General features: G+C 44.3%; 1 protein-coding gene across 1 annotated transcript in view; it reads right to left on the reverse strand.

The window, feature by feature from the left end:
- Positions 1-22,496, reverse strand: part of CRAMP1 (cramped chromatin regulator homolog 1) — a 40,394-nt gene that overhangs the window by 14,684 nt on the left and 3,214 nt on the right. The window contains exons 3-13 of the mRNA XM_081338207.1: positions 15,487-15,680; positions 14,412-14,565; positions 11,455-11,538; positions 8,925-8,973; positions 7,941-8,026; positions 7,192-7,315; positions 6,706-6,787; positions 4,506-5,789; positions 2,424-2,598; positions 1,258-1,439; positions 547-621 (exon numbers count right to left, since the gene is read on the reverse strand). Of these exons, the coding sequence (XP_081194333.1) occupies positions 547-621; positions 1,258-1,439; positions 2,424-2,598; positions 4,506-5,789; positions 6,706-6,787; positions 7,192-7,315; positions 7,941-8,026; positions 8,925-8,973; positions 11,455-11,538; positions 14,412-14,565; positions 15,487-15,680 (2,489 nt within the window). The remainder of the gene's footprint in view (positions 1-546; positions 622-1,257; positions 1,440-2,423; positions 2,599-4,505; positions 5,790-6,705; positions 6,788-7,191; positions 7,316-7,940; positions 8,027-8,924; positions 8,974-11,454; positions 11,539-14,411; positions 14,566-15,486; positions 15,681-22,496) is intronic.

Below are 22,496 nucleotides of genomic sequence, written 5' to 3' on the forward strand. Positions count from 1 at the left end.
GATTTATTACTCAAATAACAGAACAAGAAACAAAAACACTGGAACTTGAATCCTCAAACGGAAGGGTTGCTTTCAGCAACCAGCCCTTCCCCAAACACTCCTTTTATTTAGAGATCAGGGCGTGGCCTCCCTGTGCCTCCCCCCGAGGAGTCCCACAGCCTTTCTCTGTTTGGTCCTGCTCGACTGCCTCCTGCGTCGGGCGTCCTTGAACAGGGCCAGCTGTGGGTCATCATCCTCCGCACTATCGGGCTCACGCAGCTGAGAAGAGGGCCCCGGCTGGGGGCTCTGCGAAGCCTCCAAACCATCATCAGCCGGTTCGTCTTCCACACACTCCTCCTCCCCCTCATCTGAGTCATCCGAGACATCTGAGCCGGCTGCCGGACCCACAGGCTGGCCCTGAGTCACAACACCTGTGATCCCGGCAGCTGAGTCCGGTGGATGGGGAGAAAAGCAAGTAACAATAACACCGCCCCCCCTCAAATAAGCCAAATGAATCCATCTGTCAGTCGAGTGAAGAATGTATTTTAATTAGCTGTTCTCTCTTACCTGTACAACTAGCGGCTTCCGCAGATGTCTGCTGTGTAGTTTTCTTGGCTTTGGCAAGAAAAAATCTGATTGCATCTAAAGAGAAACAGTAGTTCATGATACAGCATTCTGATATTCTGATGCAGAGGCCTTCAAAACTTGGCCCTTTTATGACTTGTGGACTTCAGCTCCCAGAATTCCTCAACCAGCGTAACTGGCTGAGGAGTTCTGGGAGTTGAAGTCCACAAGTCATAAAAGGGCCAGGTTTGAAGACCCCTGATTTAGTGTCTCTTGTGGCAAAGACTCTTAAGGTTCTACATAATTTACATTAAGGCAATATGAAACATGTCCACTTAATTTGGTAGCAGAAACAGCAGAGTAATATTCAGCGAGATGGGCGGGCAAATACATTTAATAAACAAACAAACAAACTTGATTTCAGATTGTGTGGTTCTGCCTGGAAAGTGAGAGAATGGAGATAATGGAGAAAACAGGAAAGCATCAGTAGAGGAAGAAGCAAGCAATTTGATTCCCTACTGGCTGGCATTCTGCCTTCATTCTTTCCTAAACTTTGGGTAACCTGAGATATTTTTTTTTTCATTTCATTCCCAACAACGCAGCTGTAACCCAGAGCAGATAAATGATATAAAATGCCATGAAATCTTAACAGGGTGACCAAGAGTTTAACTGTACCAGCTACATTCACACATTTTAAAAGCCGCAGAGACTCACGCTGATGGTGTCCAAGCGCTGGCGGAAGCTCAGGTCTGCTTCTTTGTTTTGCAAGAAAAGCTTCCCGTGCCTGCTGTTTGGTGGGAGAGTTGTGGGAATGGCAAAGAGGCCGCCGTCTGCATCGTGGTTGCTGGAACTTGAAGAACTAGCCACCAAGAGGGGTTTAGAAGGATTTCGGAAACCTGACAGCAAAGGATAATGACGCACGTGTGGATTTATACAGAGAAGGGCAGGCAAAGAGGACTTCTGTCAGAGCGTGCACAGTCTCGTTGTGCTGAGATAACCCAGGAGTAAATACAGCAAACGGTGGTCTATATTAAATGGTGGTTTATCTTACACTATCTGCAATATCATACACTAGGAACAATATACATGTATGTGGTAATTCAGCAAGATCCAACACACAGCAGTTACAGCAGTAAATGGATGAGACACTTCAGCAAAAGCCTTCCCTTTGTACTCAGGCTCTTACAGAGACACAGACCCTGCTGAGCCATTCCTGTCATTGCATCATCCACCTTACAATACATCAGCTGGTTAGCCTTGAAATCATTACCCTGACAAGTCCTATTAGGAAAAGTCTTGGAAGTACTTCCATGAACCTGTGTGGATCTGCAGGAAGGTGTGAATTATTATCACAAGGAAAAGGGGAAAAGAATCACGAGTGCAACCTTCCCAGGACACTGTATCTCAAACCTTGGCAAGCTGAAGATGCGTAGACTTCAACTCTCAGAATTCTCCAGCCAGCCATGCTGGCTGGAGAATTCTGGAAGTTGAAGTCCACGCATCTTCAACTTGCCACGGTTAAGAAATACTGCTCTAGGAGACCCCAAAAGTGCTTTTCCAAACGGCAGCTGGATTTTCTTGGTTTTTTCCTTTTCTTTGAAAGCGTTTCGCTTCTCACCCAAGAAAGCTTCTTCAGTCCTGGTCTTGGAGACCGACAAACCTGCAGCTCTGTACAAGTTGTCCAATTCCAAACGACAAGGACAATTTTCTCAAACTTGAACTTGAAAACGGCTCTCCCGACTACCTTGCCCAATTTGAGTAATGAACTCGGGAGATCCCAAAAATCTGGAGACTTCCTAGGGCGCAGGAGTTAGAGGGGAGGGGGGCGTGCAGGTGGACACGGCACAGGCTGGACAGGTTTTTCTGTAAGACCGACTCACCTGAGGAGTTGGAAGTGGCACCGGGGGAAAAGGTCTTCTTGTGAAGCGCAGTCTGGTTGCGAGCACAGCCTGGGCTCCTGGTGCTAATGGCAATCACTTTCCCGGGAGGGGTCAAAGCATGTTCCTCTTGAATGGGCTTGATAGGGGATGTCGCAACGGAATTCATTTCTGGGATCTGGAAAGGAAGCAGGCAGCTCTCAATTGCAGGATGCTTCAAATCATCATCATCTAATGCAAAGGCCCCCAACCTTTTGGGCACCAGGGACCCGGGTTACGTGGAGTGTTTTTCCGTGGACCGGAGAGTGCGTGGTTTTGTGTGCTGCCTGCATCTCATGGATGGGGCTTTGTTTGTGCGGACCGGTTGCTGGTATGCCGCGGCCTGGTACCAGTCCACAGCCTGGGGGTTGGGGACCCCTGAACTAGGCAATGCCAGGGCGTTAAACCATCCTTAAATTGCTAGCTTAGTGTTAAGGGCAAATGCAGCCAATAGTTACAATAGCCATGCTTGTAAAGCAGAGGTCCCCAACCTTTTGGGTACCAGGGACCGGTTCCGTGGAGAGAGGTTTTTCTGCGGACCGGAGTCCATGGTTTTGTGTGCTGCATACATCCCACAGATGGGGCTTTCCTGGTTTGTGTGGACTGGTTGCTGGCATGCCACGGCCCAATGCTGGTCCACGGAGTTGGGGACCCCTGATCTAATGTTAAAGAACAGATATTCCAAAGAACATTCGGAACTACATAAGAACACTAAGAACATCCAAATTACATACAGAACAGCATATATAAACATAAGCGATGCTTGAGCAGGGTCCACAAGATTGGTTGGGACGCCACACGGATCCCCTTTACAACCTGTTTTCCTTGTTCCCTTCTGGGAGGAGGGGGCTCCGTGGTATCCGACGCAGAACATCCAGATTCAGTCACAGTTTTGTTCCATACAGTATTAACCTTGGGAACTCTCAAGCTTCCTCTTTCCATTATGTTTTTGGGATGGACAGTGATTGATATTTATATGTATTTATATGTAAGGGCGTAGGTATATATACATATATATATATATATATGTTGTATATAGCATGTTTATATGTGTGTTATTTACTGTACACTTTTGAGAGCAGGCAACAGAAGTTCATTTTTAATATATATATATATATATATATATATATATATATATATATATATATATATATATATATATATATGTTGTATATAGCATGTTTATATGTGTGTTATTTACTGTACACTTTTGAGAGCAGGCAACAGAAGTTCATTTTTAATGTGTGCCAGTGTGCCCACAGTAAAAAAAATGACAATAAAGGTTATCTTATCTAACTATCAGGGTGGGACAGGATAGCGGTTAATGGACTAATTATTGAGCGCAGGGGTCCAGAAATATTTGCTTTTAAGTCAAGTGCTGCATCATTTTGAAAAGCTTTCAAAGACTACCCTAGAAACCACTAAAGCCTCATAAAACTTTGGTGCACCCACCCAAAATTGATCACTGTATTTATATTTATACATGTATGAATCCATTATAATCAGTTCTGGTTATTGCACACATATCTACATATCTACAATTGATCTCTTTGAAGATCGTAATTTTGCGTTGGATGCATACGAAGTGAAATTGCAAAAGTGGGAACGGGGTGGGTCTGACATGGTCATGCAAACTTTAGCTTAGCTACTGCACTGCTTAGCAACAGAACTGCTGTTCCCAACCGGGCTCGTTAAGTGAGGATTATGTCTAACTAAAAAACGATGAAAATTCTCCCTATTTTGCCGTTGTTTTTTTTTAGGTGGCAACGAACCAAATGTTCACCACCACCACCACGAATAATCTTAAAAAGAAGATCCAAATTCTACCAAAATAAGCCTATTTCCTAAAGTCATTATTTCGGAGGAGGAGAGGCAAGCAGAGAAGGGAAGCTGCAAGCCAGCCGCAAAAGATTTAAAGGCCACATCTGGATGACCGGGAAAGATGGAGGACCTTCGGCCAAACTTAACTCCGCAAGAATTGGCGATGACGACTTAAGAGGCGACACTTTGGTCCAATCTGCTGCCTTGAGTCCAACAGGTACTTACCGGCTTGGGGTTGACTTCGGTAGAGATGAGTTTCAAGAGACAATTGAGGAGTTTCTGTTTATGAAGAGTGGCCGATGGAGGAACACACTTAGGTTCAGCCATCTGCTCCCCGGCATCCTGGCTTTCCTGCCCCAAGACTGTCAGCCAGTCGTATTCTAGCTGCAGTTTGTTCGGCTTGCCCATCATGAGGTAGACTTCAGCCAAGGTAAGGCTTTCAGACGTCTGCAGGCTCCATCCCTTCTCTCGCACTTGCTGCGCGAGGCGGCTGGGGTCGTCCTTGAGAGACTTCATGACCATCTGTCCCTGAGCTGGTGGCGGCGGCGGCGGCGGCAGTGAGGTGTTGAGCTTCTCCTGAGAATCCTCCATTACCGCATTGGGGGCCTCCTTGACACACGGTTCGGCCTGAGGTGCGGAGCAGGGGAAGGCCTGAGTTTCAGAAGCGGATGGACCACCGCTGGGCAATTCCACCCTGCCACTCGCCAGCTGCGTGGGACTGCGGTTGCTGGTCTCTGTGCCGCCGGGGAAAACCCCCCCGGGAGGAGAACTTTCCGCCAAGGCCACCTCTTTCCTACCCAGCTTCTCCGCACAAAGACACTTCTCAGGGACAATCAGGTCGTGGCAGGACTTCATGTAACGAGGGAATGGATCAAGCAGGGAGAGCTCTTCCAGATCCGGCGGCAGTTCGCCACAATTGCACCTGGCGCCGCCGGCGTCCGCCTGGGTGGGCAAGGCCACGGCGGGCACCGCATCTCTGCTCTCGCCCGCCGGGATGGATTTGTCCAGGCTCCCGCTCTGGCCCTGAAGCCCGGCACCTGGTTTGTGGAGAGGGCCGTGGACACCGAGGTCCGAGAACAAGGCTTCAGCAAGCCCAGCCTCGGGGGAGCAATCTTCCGGGTTTGCAACGGGATCCAGGATCAACTGAGGAGTTCTGCTCGCTTCCGTGGTCGTGTCGGGCTTGGTCCCGCCCTTACTTTCTGCCCCCCGTGAGTATTTCACCTGCCCTCTGGCCGTGCCCTGGCCGCTCTGTATGCCTAGGATTTGGGCAGGGGGCAAGAGGTGGACATCCTTCGTACTCTGCTTGCACCGGCCTGATTCCTGCCAGTGCACCGTGCAGAAGGCTTTGGAGTGTACCACGCGGGCAACCCCAGGCAGGGGTGTCAGCGTACAGTTTTCCCCCGGGAAGAGGTGAAGCATCGTTTTGTCTTCAGAAGAGCTGCTGCCGCCGCTGCCGCTGGCTTCAGCGTCTCTGCAATCCTGCAGCTGCCTCTCGGCTAGCGTTTTCCTCTACGTGCAGGAGGTTTAGGAAGACAGGTGTGGGAAAACAAACAAGGGCAGGCTGGACCTCTAGATATTTCCCCGGAAACCCCAAACAAGTCAGTGGCACCTGGCTGGATACTCTGAAGGGCTACGAATAAGACTGCAAAGGTAACAAAAAAAACAAAAAAACTGGGAAAGAAACTCTTGTCCTAAGGGAGAGACGGCTTAATGAACGTTAATTCAGGTAATCCTCAACTTACAACAGTTCGTTCCGTGACCGTTCAAAGTTACAACAGCGCTGAGGAAAGTGAGCTACGGCCATCTGTCACACTTACCACCGTTGCAGCATCTCCGTGGTCAGGTGATCGAAATTCAGACGCTTGGCAACTGGCATGTACTTACGACGGTTGCGGGTGTCCCGGGATCCCCTTTTGCGACCTTCCGACAAGCGAAGTCAATGGGGGAAGCCAGATCCACTTCACAACCGCGTTACTAACTTAACAATGGCAGTGATTCCTTTAGCACCTGTCTCAAGGTAGTAAAATGAGGCAAAATTCACTTAATCACTGTCTTACCTAGGGACAGAAATTTTTGGCTCAATTGGGGTTGTAAGTTGAGGATTACTTGCAACGTTAAAAATGCCAGCTCTTGGAACAAGGAAGTAACTGTCAGAGCAAACCCAAGCAAAACTTGTTGAGGTTCTTCTCAGCAGTTTCCTTTATTCTTCAACTGTAGACAAAAATCTCGCCAAACTGAAAGTGTTTGCCTTATTAAACATATACTCTGGCAACTATTAAGGAGGAGCTGTCTTCATCCCATTTCTCCCGCACACGAACTATCTAACTGCAACGTTCCTTGCTCCTCCAGAATGCAGCCCCTCCCTCCCCCCTCGGAATCCAGGCTACATTCCATGCCACTAACTTCTGCATTAGGGAAAGGATACGATACGCACTTCGTGGAGAGCCCATTTTTGTTTCAGGAACTCAATGAGGCTGGATACCTTCCGATGCAGCTCCACGATCATTCTGCCAAGTCACAGAAGAAAGAATGAAAGAGTCAGCGAAGGAGGGAAACTTTAGCAAAGGAACAATGTCGTTCGATAAGCTGAGGAAAGCCAAGATCAGCCTGCCTTCCCAATCTCTATCTCCAACCCAACCTCGGATTCTATTACTCCCATTTTTACTTCACCAGAGAAAGACATAGAAATAGTACATCTTAAAACACCTAGGTATTTTAACAGGGAAGGGGGGTAAAAATTCCTACAAATCTTGTTTTTAATGGCTCAAATACTTTGCAGAAGGTGCCAGTCACGTTCTAAATCCTCTGCTCAAACTGAGTCAGCCACTTATTTTGCTCGCTGCTTTGAATCCAATTCCTGGGCTCCAGATTCTACTACCCGTTCACCTCCCATAGTCAGCCTTTAAAGTACCTGAGACGTGGGTTCTGGGCCAGACTCTGCACCCGGGCCCACGCGTGGTTATTCCGTGGCTGCAGTTCCACAGGAACCTTCAGGGGAAGACGCACAGGCTTCTGGTCTTCCTCGTCGCTTATACCTATAGGACACAGCAGAAGACATGCAGGAAATACTAAACCCGAGAGCCCGGTTAAGCAAAATATGCCCAGGGAAATCACATATCAAGAGAACAATGTACAGATAATAACAACAACAACAACAATAAAAAATACCGTGACCTGGCTATCGAAACTGTGCGATTATGGATGAAACGTGTAACAGTGATACCCATTGTCATTGGGGCACTGGGAACGGTGTCCAGAAACTTTGCAAAATACATCAAGAAATTGCAGCTTCCTGCAATCACTTCAGCAAAGCTGCAAAAAAGCTGCGCTACTCGGAACATCTTACATTTTAAGGAGATACCTGGTTGATACCCAGGATGCTGGCAACAACCTGTGTCAACCATTAGTGCCAGTCAATTTGAGTGTTCAGTTGACTGAGTTTCATATTTTATGAATTAATAAATAATAATAATAATAATAATAATAATAATAATAATATCATCATCATCATCCAAATTACATTCAGAACAGCATACAAGCATATATAAACATTATAAGCGATGCCTTTAACAGTAAGCCTGACGCGGGCCGGGGGCACAGGGGATCGTCACCCCTGCCAGCTGTGTCAAGCAGCTTTCCTGCCCATAATTGCCAACCTACCATCTGGATCACAGAGCTTCTTCAGAGCCCTGCACATGGGTGCCTTGATACGAAGGTTCCTGCCTTTGTAGCGAACCGTTGTGGCTCTGAAAAGAATGATCGAAAAGGGGTTAGATGCTTGAAGATTTGATTTGGTTATTTATATCCCCTCTTCGTTATTTTTGCAAATAACTCAAGGGGTGGGGGTGGGGGGAGAGAACACATCCAAACACACCCTTCCTCCTATTCTCCCCACAACAACGGCCCTCTGAGGTGGGTTGGGTTGAGAGGGAGTGACTGCCCAAAGATACCCACTGGTTTTCATGGCTAAGGTGGGACTAGAATTCTCAGGCTCCCGGTGATTGGCCCAAAGTCACCCAGCTGGCTTTCATGCCTAAGGCAGGACTAGAACTTATTGTCTCCTGGTGACTGGCCCAAAGTCAACAAGCTGGCTTTCACGGCTAAGGCTGGGCTAGAACTTATTGTCTCCTGCTGATTGGCCCAAAGTCAACAAGCTGGCTTTCATGGCTAAGGTGGGACTAGAATTCCCAATCTCCCGGTGATTGGCTCAAAGTCACCACCTGGCTTTCATGGCTAAGGCAGGAGTAGAACTCAAGAGTCGCTTGCTTTCTACCCTGGTGCCTTAACCACTAGGCACCTCCAGAAAGTACAATTTTTTTCCTGATTGGCACAATCTACTCCCTTCCAGTAGCATTTGCCTTTATAGGATCCAAATCAAAGGCAGGACCATTTTCTCATTGAAAATCTCAAGCAAGTATTTGGTCCTTCTTGATGCTAACATTAATGCAATTATTATTTAGATTAATGATCGTTACCCCACTTCAAAAGATTTTGGGCAGCTTACAATGTGCACAATATACTGAAGTAACTCCATCCGTCACTTGACAGAGTACAAGATAACGAACATCTGTTCTGAGCATTTACGACGTGAAAGAACTTGAGAGATGTAAAAGGCAGCAATCACATTTTAAAAATATTACTCACCCAGCTTGGATAAGCTCATTGAGCTTAGCTGCATTTTTGTCATCCATACCTTTAAGGAACATGAACAAATTTGAGTGATGGGCAGAATATCAAAAAACAAAACATGGCAGCACAAAATAATTAGCTACAAAACTGTCATTCCTAGGGGGATATCGTTTTAATTGAACCTCGACAGAGCAAGTTTCTTCACGTTATTCTAGAAAACACATTTGAAGCATCAAACATAGACCATTTAATTGTATACGAAGTACCCTTACTCAAATTCCTCAAATTATTAATACCACTTTACAATGACTTGGTAAGGCCACACCTGGAATACACCTTGGTTATCACGATGTAAAAAAGATGTTGAGACTCTAGAAAGAGTACAGAGAAGAGCAACAAAGATGATCAGGAGACTGGAAGCCAAAACATACAAAGAACGGTTGCTGAAATTTGGTATGTGTAGTTTAATGAAAAGAAGGACGAGGGGGGACATGATAGCAGTCTTCCAGTATCTCAGGGGTTGCCACAAAGAAGAGGCAGTCAAGCTATTCTCCAAAGCAGCTAAAGGCAGGACAAGAAGCAACGGATGGAAACTAGTCAAGGAGAACTAAGGAGAAACTTCCTGACAGTTAGAACAATTAACCAGTGGAACTGCTTGCCTCCAGAAGCTGTGAATGCTCCAACACTGGAACTTTTTAAGAAGAGACTGGACAGCCATTTGTCTGAATGGTATAAGGTTTCCTGCCTCAGCAAGGGGCTGGACTAGATGACCTCCAAGGTCACTTCCAACATCATCATCATCATCATCATTATATTATTATTATTATATCACAAATCAATATTATTATTTTTTAAAGTATAAAATGCACCTCTCTCTCTGAACTACTTGCACAAAGCTGCGTATTGCAAGAAGAACGATGATGATAATGAAGGGAAGAGGAGAAGGAACGCGTTCAACTGAGAAAGCAAAAATTCGAAAAAGGAGGATAACAACAGGACAAAGAGGATGCCACTTCTACCACTTACTCTGACAGTAGAAAAAAATAGCTGCCTAACCACAGATAGTCCTCGACTTAAGGCCATTTGTTTAGCAACTGCTGAAAGTTACGACAGTGCTGGAAAAAGTGACTTATCCTTCCTTGAGAGGAGCTGGATTTGCTTAACGGCCAGAGCAAAACAGGTCATAAAATCAGGCGCTAGCACATTTAATGACCACCTTGCTTAGCAACAGAATCTATGGCCCATTTGCGATCGTAAATCAAGGTCTACCGATATGTTAAAATCACAGCCTCGCTCCTAAATCAAAACCTGCGTATTTCCACCATGGCAACTGTTAATTCTCTGATATAAACAAAGAAGAGGTCCTGATTATCTTACTCTGAAAGCCAGTTATCAGGGCAGCAGTTTTTGCCAGTTCTGATGCTTGCTCATTCCAAAGGATGTATTTGCAGAAACTAACATTCGCTTCACTGTACGGAAAGAACCCAGACAAGAAAGTTCCATTCCTGGACCTTCACAATTACTTCTGGTTCGTAAAAATCAGCGTCTAGAATAGGTTTGCCTCAGCAAATGGGCCTCAGAATTCTCTACAAGGTTTATTGTATTCCACAGGCAGGCAAAGCATCCGTCACCTGTGGATAATTGTTTAGAAAGGAACATCGATTTGATTCTGAATTTCTACCTAACTCACGAAGCTTATTACTCTCTCAGCCTAACCTACTTCACACAATTGTTAACAGAGTAAAAGCGAACGTGAGAATAGCTAAGTGGCAGCCCAAACTTCTTGGAATAAAGGAAATAAAAGATGAAGCAGGGAAACCCACCCGTCCGCCAGAATTGGTCCAAGATGTGTTGCAAAATCAAACCTGGGCACAAACCATTTCTCGCAACAACCTGGCAGCCTTCCTTCAACACAAAACAAAGTTCTTCAAAGAAATCATTATCCAGCAAGAAATTTTAAAGGTCCCGCATCGAGGCTTCCCTAATTGGCCCAATCTATAAAATATTCCTGACTTCTGATGATTAAATAGGACAAGCCGAATTTGCTAATTATGGCCATAAAACCGAATTTAATAAGAATTTTATGGTCACTTTAGATGAGGTAAGTCAGATATTGAGAAGATTTTAAAAAAAACACAAAAAAAGAACAAAGTTGCTCAGAATGCATTTTAGTTTTCATTCTAAATCTGTAGTCAGATATGACCACTGTTTTCAGTTCTGCAGAAGTCATCCTGTGTAGTTCTCATCCTTCTGCTAGGCAAAGATTTCTCATTGTATGTGAAATTACACCCCCAAATAACAGATGGTTCCCTTGCGTGTTTTCTGCTTCCTTCTACTCTGCGTGAAAGAGCAAACTACGTATCATGCTTGGAAATCTCTCCCACACAAAAGAAATGCACGCTGCAGAGCTATTTTGCACAAATACTGTAAAGGGAAAAAAATTAGAAACATCTGGCAAAGCGGTTTGGAAACGGTTTTCCCATGGCAGCTAAAGGACAAGCCCCGTACTTTCTAATTTCATGACATCGAAAAACAGAATACTCACAGCCCCCAATCTTCTTTCTGAGCTCCCCATAACAAATTAAGCCATAAAGCTCAAGGGAGGATTTTTTCAGCCCTTGAGAAAACACTGCAAAATAAAGGGGAAAGAAAACACAGGTGTTCAAAGAAAAGAGCATACCACAAACTTGCATGTGATTTGATTCAACTAAGAGAAGATTCGGCATCCTCTTATTGTTTGTAGTTATGTTAAAGGGGAGTTAAAGCACATTATGAATTTGGTTAATTGTATATTATGCATAATTTTTATTTAGAATATGATTATTGTAACTATAATCCTGTATTTAGCTCTGGGAAGTGGGGGGGGAAGTGGGCGGGTTTGGGGTGGGGGGGATTTGGGGATATATTGTAAAACTTTGTTTTTGTAAAACTTTTTAATAAAAAAAAAATCTACCAGGCAAATACTGACAATTTATTTCAACATTACCAGATCCCTGCAATTAATATAATTTTACTCTCTGAAAAGGGGATTCATTTCACGGTTGGTTTTGGGATGACACTGGCACCTACTCCCACATTTATCTTTTTGCAATATTCTGATTATCCAAGATGTGAAAACATGCTATGCTGTTGTTCATTTAGTGACTGTTTGAAGGTACGACGACACTGAAAGAAAGTGACTTAGGGCTGTTATTCACACTTATGACTGTTGCAGCATCCCTGTGGTCGCATGTTCAAAATTCAAATGCAACTGACTCGTGCTTATGATGGCTGCAGTGACCCAGGATCATGTCGACAAGTAAAGTCAAATGGGGAAGCCAGATTCACTGAACAATCATGTTACTATTTATTTTATTTTATTTTTATTTTATTACATTTATATGCCGCCCTTTCCCGGAGGACTCAGGGCGGTTTACAGGGTAATTAAAAACCAAAAATACAAAAGTTAAAAACCAAGTTTAAAAAAGATTAAATTTATCCCTGTATAAATAAAACCCCAATTAAAATAAATTAATCCTCAGCCTGGGCCAGAGAGCTCGAAGAGCCAGGTCTTCAGGCCCCGGCGGAATGAACGGAGGTCGGGGGCAGTCCTCAGCTCCACTGGCAGCTGGTTCCAAAGGGCAGGCGCCCCCACTGAGAAGGCCCTATCCCTGGGCGTTACCCGCCGGCAATCTCTTACCGGTGGGACCCTGAGCAGACCCTCCCTGTGGGAGCGCACTGGACGAAGGGAACTTGATGCCGGCAGCAGGTGTTCCCTCAGATACCCCGGACCCAAGCCATGTAGGGCTTTATAGGTCATGACCAGCACCTTAAGAACTGCAGCAATTTGCTTAACAACTCTGGCAAGAAGAGTCGTAAAATGGGGCAAAACTCAGTTAACAGGCATCTTGCTTAGCAACAGAAATTTTGGGCTCAACTGCGGCCATAAGGCGAGTACTAGATTTTATTTTACATATTCTAGGATAACTCGAAACCTCTGCTTCCAATCCCGAGTCTCACACACAATCCGTTTCTCCCCTCCAGCTCCAAACTGATCGCAATTTATTTATGTAGTAGATTTATATGGCACTTTTCCTTCTGAAGCAGACAGAATAGGCAGTGAGGTAGGCTTGTGTGACTGCTGCCAAATCACTCAGGGACCTTCTATAGCAAAAGATGGATTAGGACCTCAGTCTTGCCACTCTTAAATCTGGAATATGCCAAGCTGGAGGAAGATAATGAAATTGTAAAAGAAACCCCATTTTAATTATCTTGCTACCAGAAGGTTTAGACTTTCTTCTTGGTACTTTCTTGTTATCTTTCTGACCTTCTGTTTATTACAGTGCTCTTCAATCTTGGCCACTTTTAAGATATGTGGATTTCAACTCCCAGAACACCCCAGCCACCATGCTGATTTACTGCAAAGTCGTCGGGCTCATCTGAGAAAGATGTAATATTGGTTTGTTTCATCCAACACGCTCCTTAACCAGCCTTCATCCAAAGTTTAAAACATACACTAGGATAGAATGCTCTAGGTAGGGAGTGTGTGACCTCAAACAGTTTTATTCACCGCTTCCTTTAATGATTTTGCAGGTTTACCAGTGGTCTTTGGAAAAAAAAATCACATGGAGCAAACCGCTTGCTATATTGCTCGTGTAATGAACCAATTCAAGAACAAGAACTTTGCGACCAAGGTGTGCCTCTTTTTAAGTGCATAGTCTACCTTCCTTTTAACCTGCTTCCCAAGACTATAAAAATAGGAATTACCTATAAGCTCTGTTTCAATCACACTGATAGGAATGGAGGTCTGCTTTGTCTAAACAACAAGAACGTGCTCTGGGTTTGAATTTGAAAACAGCTGCAAGGTTATTGGTAGGGCAATATTGGAAGAAGGATTGCCTGCCTACTATAGAGGAATGGATGCTTAAAGTGTCAAATTTAGCAGAAATGGCTAAGATTTCTGCTTACTTGAAGGATCATTCACAAGAAAGATACATTTCGGTTTGGAGAAGATGGATAGATTATATTCAGAACAAATATGGGACTAAAAAGTTCCATTTAGCTTATGAGTAAATTCTAGATTGTTCTAACTTAAACCTTTTTTATTATCTTTATTATTATCATTAGTTATAATAATATATATATTATACGGTATTATTATTGTATTAGTATAAGTTGGATACTTTTAGATTGTTTGTAATTATGTTATAGGCGGGTTAAAGTGCATTATGTATTTGGTTATTTATATAGTTGGTTAATGTTAGTTAGATTATGATTATTAAATATTTGTAACCCTGTAATCAGCTTTGGGAAGTGGGGGAGGGGGAGGGGGGTTTAGGGGTGGGTTGGGGATGGGATAATATTGTAACTTTTATAAAACATTTCAATAAAAAAAAAAACAAGAACGTGCTCTGGGCAAATCCTAAACATTCCCTCCTACCCCCTATCTATTCGAAGATAAACTACGCTAGCTGGTTGCATCGTTCAGAGAAGCCAAGCCAAGCCTTTCAAGGCGTTCCTCACCATTATCAAAGTCAATGTATTTGGAAATCTTGTGCCAAGTGCGGTAATAGAAGTGGCGGACCTGCTCCTTGTTCTTCACCATGCTTGCTGGCTTGCTTTTCTTCTTGTACTTCAGGGCTATGTTGTTTTGAATCGCTTCAAAGTCTTTGCCATGCTGAAAAAAACGGCAAACATTACGACACGAGAAGAGGGGCAGCAGGAATAAGCACGTGACACACACACACACACACACACACACACACACACAAACACACACACACCTTCCAGAGTCGGGTCAAATGTTTGTGGGTTTTGGGGAAACAGGCGTTTCCACATCACACCACCCGTTTGGCATCTCAACTGACATGTGATTTTTCTGCAGAGATGTCAAGAGGCCGTATGGGTTTCTAGAATTTGACGTTTATTCCAGCATGGTTACAGAACATAGGTTTTCTGTATGAATGCTAGCATTCAGAAACCTACAAAATACACAGCTAGAAATCCATTATTCATACAATCACTAGGATTAGGCAGATAAAATTCTGGTGAATTTCTTCATCCTATAATTCCTGGGAACCCAGACAATGCAACTGAAACCTGGGTGAAACGCAGTTGGAGAATTGCAATTCATTCAAAATAATATTCTCAAAATGCTGGGACAACCTATGTATTTCAGATGGCTTAGTCACATCAATAGGGCACGCAGGTAGTCCTCAACTTACAACCGTTTGTTTAGCAACCCTTCAAAGTTACCACGGCATTGAAAAGTGACTTCTGATCAATTTTCACACTTACAACCGTATTTGCTTAGCAGCTGCGTGATTCACTTAACTGCAGTGATTTGCTTAACAACCCGGGGGGGGGGGGAAGGGGGAAAGGATGCAAAATTCAGCACGACTTCATTTAATAACCGCCTTGCACGGAAAGAGAAATTCCGGTCTTGACGGCGGTCGTTAAGTTGTTAAGGACTACCTGTACAATCTGCCCACTTCTCACGACAACAAAATATCTGATGCGTTTTAAAGTTCGCCTTCAAAGGCTGCTCATGTATCTTTGGAACGGGAAGTGGCGGTTCCCGGCTTTTTAAAGCACCCACCTCATAGAGGCCCTCAAAGAAGGTATTCTTGTCCTCCGTGCTCCAGGATTCCCACTGACGCCTCACTTTCTTGCCTTCCTCCTTTTCTCCAGTTGAGGAGCCAAGGTTCCTTGAACTTGATTTCGAATTGCCGGCTGGGAGGCTGGATTGGATTCCTGAGGAGTTGCTAGACGACGTCCCACCATTATCGGCACCTTTAGGAGGGGGAAAGAGAAGCGTTAACCCGAGAAAACCCCAAACTGTAGCACAGATATTGGATGCTGGAGTCGTTCTTAATTTTAGATGCGTTTTGGCCAACTTGAAGGCAAGTCGTAAGTCAAGGACTACCTGTAACGGCATGTAAATCCCAAGGGATGCGTGAAGGTAGGAAGACCTTTCCTATTTTGAAACCTGTGCAACATTGGAGGTTTCATTACGACTATGCCAGATGAAACAATGGATACGGCTATTAAACCAGGATGAAACGTCACCCATGTTGCTTGGAGAGCATAATCAGCAGTCTTTCCTGAGGCCACGCCCACCCAAGATGAAATGGCTACCGTCATTGTTTCCATAGGGTGTGCCATCACACGAACTATTTTGCACGGCAGAGGGTGGAGAAAGGAACAATGTAGGGCGTTCAAACACTCGAGTCAACTGACTCCGGAAGGAACGAGAAAAGATCGGGGCCACTGAGGAGGTTGTAAGGTTAAGCCACGGCAATTAAAGAGTATCAGTGGCCTGTAATTAATTACATAGACGATCGAGACTCATCTGCTGCACTTACGGAAATGGCCTTATAAGCCAACCTTTGCCAGACATATCAATGCAACTCTTGTTGAACAAGTCTACAAGAATGGGGTGTTGGAACTTGTTTGCTGCAAATTAACCAGGTTTTTTTTTAGCAGTCTTGTAGTTGTCTTTCACTGACAGGCATATACATGTTAATTTTTTAAAAAGTCCACGTAGTATGTTGAGCATCCTCAAGTATTCTAAAAGGTTCTTTTAAGCTAATTTAAATGAGTTCTATCACCGTTAAACTGAATATCCAAAAGATGCTTTTTCAGGAGGCAACTGGGCTTCCTTGTTTTTCTTTGAAGATGTTTCCTTCTCATCCAAGAAGCTTCTTCAGCTCTGACTGGATGGTGGGGAATGGAAGGATTTATACTCCTTCCAGACAGCTGTTTCCCCATCCTTCCATTCCCCACCGTCTGGCAAGGAATATAAAATCTTCCATTCCCCACCATCCAACCAGAGCTGAAGCAGCTTTTTGGATGAGAAGCGAAAGGTCTTCAAAGAAAAACAGGAAAATCCAGTTACCTCCTGAAAAAGCACCTTTGGGACAACCATGACCTGGATGACTGAGAACCTCCATAGACATTAAAATGAATTAAACAGGTGAGAGACAAGCTAATATAAAGGTAAAGGTTCCCCCGCACATGCGCGCTAGTCGTTTCCGACTCTAGGGGCCGGTGCTCATCTCCGTTTCAAAGCCGAAGAGCCAGCGCTTGTCCGAGGACGTCTCCGTGGTCATGTGGCCGGCATGACTAGACGCCAAAGGCGCACGGAATGCTGTTACCTTCCCACCGTAGTGGTCCCTATTTTTCTACTTGCATTTTTTACGTGCTTTCGAACTGCTAGGTTGGCAGAAGCTGGGATGAGTAACAGGCGCTCACTCTGTTACGCGGCACTCGGGATTCGACCCGCCAAACTGCCGACCTTCTGATCGACAAGCTCAGCGTCCTAACCCACTGAGCCACTGCGTCCCAAGCTAATATAGTCACTAGGAAATAAAGTTAACTGAAATGGATTCTGGCAAAGTAGACATGTTCTGCTAAAGAGATATCGAGGCTATTTTACATTTTTACATATAAATTAATCACTGCAGCTAGTCCTCGACTTATGAGCACAACTGAGTCCAAACTTTATGTTGCTAAGCAAAAAAAAAGTTATTGAGTTTTGCCCCATTTTATCACCTTTCTTGTCACATTTGTTAAGTGAATCACTGCAGTTCTTAAGTTAGAAAGTGGATCTGGCTTCCCCACTGACTTTGCTTGTTCCAAGGTTGCAAAGGGGGAAGAATCACATGATCCTGAATCATCTTCCAAAATGAGCCAGTTGCCAAGCATCTGGATTCTGGTCATGTGACCACGGGGATGCAGCAATGGTTGTTAAGTGTGAAAAACGGCCGTAACTCACTTTTCTTTAGAGCTGTTGTGAGTTCAAATGGCCACTAAGCAAACCATTGTACTATCAAGGTTAGGCAACCTTGGCTCTTTGATGACTCGTGGACTTCAACTCCCGGAATTCCTGAGTCAGCATGGCTCAGCTTGGAAACCTCTCCCTTTCCCCTCAGCATGGCTGGCTCAGGAATTCTGGGAGTTGAAGTCCACGAGTCATCAAAGAGCCAAGGTTGCCTACTACCCCTGGACTAGCTGTAAAAGCCAACCCACTTTTAGTTTATGACCTTCATATAGGAAGAGCATTTGGTAGAAGAAGCATGAAGTTTGGGACTCTCATTCCAAAAATGGGAAGCAAAAACCAGAGTTGGAAGGCTAGATATGACAGTTTGGACTTTAGAGTCCCATTCACAAAGAAGGCTGGAATTTGGTTTGATGGAGCAGCAAGAAGGGACGTATTTCCCCTCAATTACAAGCATGGAGAAATCAGCCTGCACGGCACAGTATCGGATCTGTTTGAGATCAGCTTGGGATGGAATCCTGAATGGAAGAACAACCCCATCCAACTTATCAAGCTGAAACTGGAGTGTTTCAGCTCAGTGCTGAGAAGATGCGAATCAACAAGAATAGGAAGTTTAACAAGAACATCTTAAACCTTTCTAGAGAGGCTGCAGGTTAGGAAGCTCGCCCCGTATAAGGTTTTTACGTGGTGAAAATTAAGATCTGTGCGCAAAACCCGTGCCCTACTTTTGAGAGCAAGATCCAATCACAGTCAAAGCGGACGAATGGCTGCTGCAACACAGCAACTGGTGCCTTTAAACACGTACTTGTGTTTTTTTATGCCTAGTCTAGCCCTAAGCTTCTGCTAAGACATTTGTATGGTTCAAACAACACACATCAACTTGGTCGGAGCAGAGTACCGAGTTGGATATACTACAGAGCAGAGGTCCCCAAACTTTTGGGAACCAGGGACTGGTTCCATGGAGAGAGGTTTTTCCACGGACCGGAGAGTGCGTGGTTTTGTGTACTGCCTGCATCCCGCGGATGGGGCTTTGCTTGTTTGAGCGGACCGGTTGCTGGCATGCTGCAGACCGGTACTGATCCACAGACCGGGGGTTGGGGACCCCTGCTTCAGAGAACACAAGTAAGAAATGGATGCATGTGCTTGAGTATGTGTTCATTTAGCGCTTTCTGAGCAATTATAAACTGTGCCTAATGTATGGTATATAGTTACAGAGATCTGACAAATGGGTTATAAACAAATGCGGTACAATCTCAGCCGTGCTCATGAAGGCATAACTCAAGTGAATAATGGAAATATCAAGTCAAGGGTATTTATTTGCAATAGCCATCTTGGCAGGCCTATAAACTAGTATGAACGTGAGAATTAACGATGGCCAACCGATGCAAAAAATTCTAGGCACAAAAAAGAGAGAAGTAGTTTATGCCTAAAGGATTAGAATCTCTTGCAGCTAAAGAAAAGGATCATTCATAACCACACCATCCAACCAACTACAGTAATCATGAATTCCCCCAATATTCAAAATTAGGAAGACTGTTCACGATTGGCTGGTTTCACACTTAAAACAGCTGCCTAATAGTTTGCATTCAAAATACACACAGTGCACTCATTTGAAGCAATTAATGAGGTTAATATTTTTAAGGACTTAAATGATAAAGTTTTATGTCAGAGGAGTTTCTCCTAGGTATGGTATGTATCAAATATTACACAGATTTTTCTCTCTTAGACATACTGAATCAATCCTATAATAAGGCATTTCTTTGCTCTGACTGAAAAAGTATTTGTAAGGTTTTCCTAGCCCAATGTTTAGACATTGGTCAGCAGAGTTGGAGGAAAAGCTGAAAGCGTCCGGATAGGAATAACCAGCAACAATTTAAAATTAAATACTAGTTTCAACAAGCATGTTGTTAATTTCTCTCCTGGTACTCTCTTGAACATCCCCAGAAGACATTTCCATGGTTTTTAAAAGGAGGATTCCCTAAAGAACAAAAACTTCCTCTAATAGCTAAACACAAGATGGATTCCAATCCCACCAAAACAAGCAAGGATTCCACACCAAAGCCTTTCTACAACATGCATGATATTCACACACTTAAAGCACTAAAGTCTACATCCCCCCAGAGCTTATGGCCTATCAATCTGTTTCTCTTTAAAAGTACCACAAGATATTCTGGTGTTTTTTACTGCAATGGACTAACACAGCTTCAGTTGGAGGGGAGGGGGGGAAGAAACCCCTGTTCAAGACCATGAGTGTTGACAGCTAACAAAAGGCCAACATCTGGAAGAAGGAAAAAGCTTGACAAAGGCTGTTTTCTTTTTTTCTACCACACCTCAACGTGTGCCAAATTCGTATTACTTTTCAATTAAAGTACAAACCCTCGGTGCACTTTCTTTTAAAGGTCTGTCAGCAACAGTGCTTGTAAAATGTCAACTAACTACAGGACTGTCCGGTAAAAATGTCAACTAACTACAGGACTGAAATAGTTGAAGATATCAGCAAAACACGGACATTTGAAGCATCTGACTGCCTAGGCCAGGGGTAGGCAACCTCGGCTCTTTTATGACTCGTGGACTTCAACTCCCAGAATTCCTGAGCCAGCCATGCTGAGGGGAAAGAGAGAGGTTTCCAAGCTGAGCCATGCTGGCTCAGGAATTCTGGGAGTTGAAGTCCATGAGTCATAAAAGAGCCAAGGTTGCCTACCCCTGACCTAGATCTATTTTTTACTTAAGAAACTTTATACTCTAATACAGAGGTTCCCAGCCTTTTGGGCACCAGGGACCGGTTCCGTGGAGAAAGGTTTTTCCATGGACTGCAGGGGGTGTGCTGCCTGCATCTCATGGATGGGGCTTTGCTTCTTTGTACGGACTGGTTGGTGGCATGCCGCAGCCCGGTCTACGGACCAGGGGTTGGGGACCCCTGCCCTAATAAAAATAATTGATGTGTAGCATGAGGTGTATCAAACTGTATATACCAGGGGTGTCAAACTGCTGGCCCACGGGCCAGAGGCGTCATCCGGAAGCTGCGCCCACCCCATTGCCGGCAATGGCAAAACAGTCCCGATAACGTCTCAAGTTTGACATGTCTGGTATATACCATAAAATGTACCTTCCTATAAACTGTACTATATACTTGCACAAATATTGGGTTATTCCATTTAATGACACGAGTTCACACATGTTGAACAAACAAGAGTTTATGGAATAAACCTAAACCAGACATGTTCACACAACAAACTAAACCCAAGTAAAGCAAACCACAATGTGGCTTAGTATGATGGGTGAACCCAAACAAGAATTAATTTCTGAATAAACATATCTAAAATTGGACAATGCTCAAACCAGAATCAACTACCTGTCCATTAAGACAGACAGACCATTTCTGTGGCCCAAACACAATGAGCGTCAAATTAGCCCATCTTTTTCCCAAAGTGCCTTACAAATATGTAGATATCCTGCCTCAGGCTTCCTGTCCTATATAAAACAATGATACATGGATCTAGCCAATGTGGTTGAGTTCTACCTGGATAGGGTGCGAAAATTCCAGATCCTGGGTTAAGCAAGTCATGGTTCAGTTAACTATAAGTATGAATGCTGTGCTAGCACAATCAGCTAGAAATGGAGCAATACCAAGGTAATAATGAGGATAATCATGCCATATATAAAACCTTAGTAAATTGGGAGTTCATATGTCTATAAAAAGGAATAACAAGTCTTTTAGTTAACTCTACCATCACCAATAGGGGACGCGGTGGCTCAGTGAGTTAGGACGCTGAGCTTGTCAATCAGAAGGTCGGCAGTTTGGCGGGTCGAATCCCGAGTGCCGCGTAACAGAGTGAGCGCCTGTTACTCGTCCCAGCTTCTGCCAACCTAGCAGTTCGAAAGCACGTAAAAATGCAAGTAGAAAAATAGGGACCACTACGGTGGGAAGGTAACAGCGTTCCGTGCGCCTTTGGCGTCTAGTCATGCCGGCCACATGACCACAGAGACGTCCTCGGACAAGCACTGGCTCTTCGGCTTTGAAACGGAGATGAACACCGGTCCCTAGAGTTGGAAACGACTAGCACGCATGTGCAGGGAAACCTTTACCTTTACCTTACCATCACCAAGCAATTTAAACAACTGAAAACTATTACTGTAAAGCAGGGGTGTCAAACCCGCAACATCACGTAACATGCTGTGACGTATTGCAACTTTTCCCCCCCATTGCCGGCAATGGGGTGGGCGTGGTTTCGGCATGATGCCTCCGGCCCCTGGGCCAGCAGTTTGACACACACACCCTTCTGCTGTAAAGCCTTGAAACAGTCTTTGCAGATACAGGAATGTCCTTAAAAAGATATACCAGAAAAATAAAAATATATATCTAGGAACTCTGGTCTACGTTAGACCTTGGCTCAAGTACCACTAGAAATATTGGAACAAGACATTTAACATTTCAGCAACCTATCCTGCAAACTTATTCAGCATGAATCATGCTGAATTGCCAAGTAGCACTTCCATCCCTTCTCATGAATGTCAAGGAGGAATAGCAGGTAGGGTAGGAGTAGGATCTCCAACGTATTTTGGGAAGTACAGTAATTCCCCTCTTTTACCCCTCAAAAGTAAGCAGAGGGAACATAAGCGCTTAAACCAGGATTATTCCAGTTAGCCAGCATGCAAGAAAAGATTACCACTGAAATTTTAGAGAGAAGTAGGATGTTGGAAATGATCTGTTCCATTATCTTACCAAAATGACCCACCAAGGTCCAGGGTAAACTTACTATCATTAGCTTCACTTGAAAGATTTCTGATCCAATATCCCCGTCTACAAGTTATAGACTTTTTTTCCCCTT

The sequence above is a fragment of the Vipera berus genome, assembly GCF_964194415.1.
Source record: "Vipera berus genome assembly, chromosome: 13".
In the NCBI taxonomy this organism is placed as follows: domain Eukaryota; kingdom Metazoa; phylum Chordata; class Lepidosauria; order Squamata; family Viperidae; genus Vipera; species Vipera berus.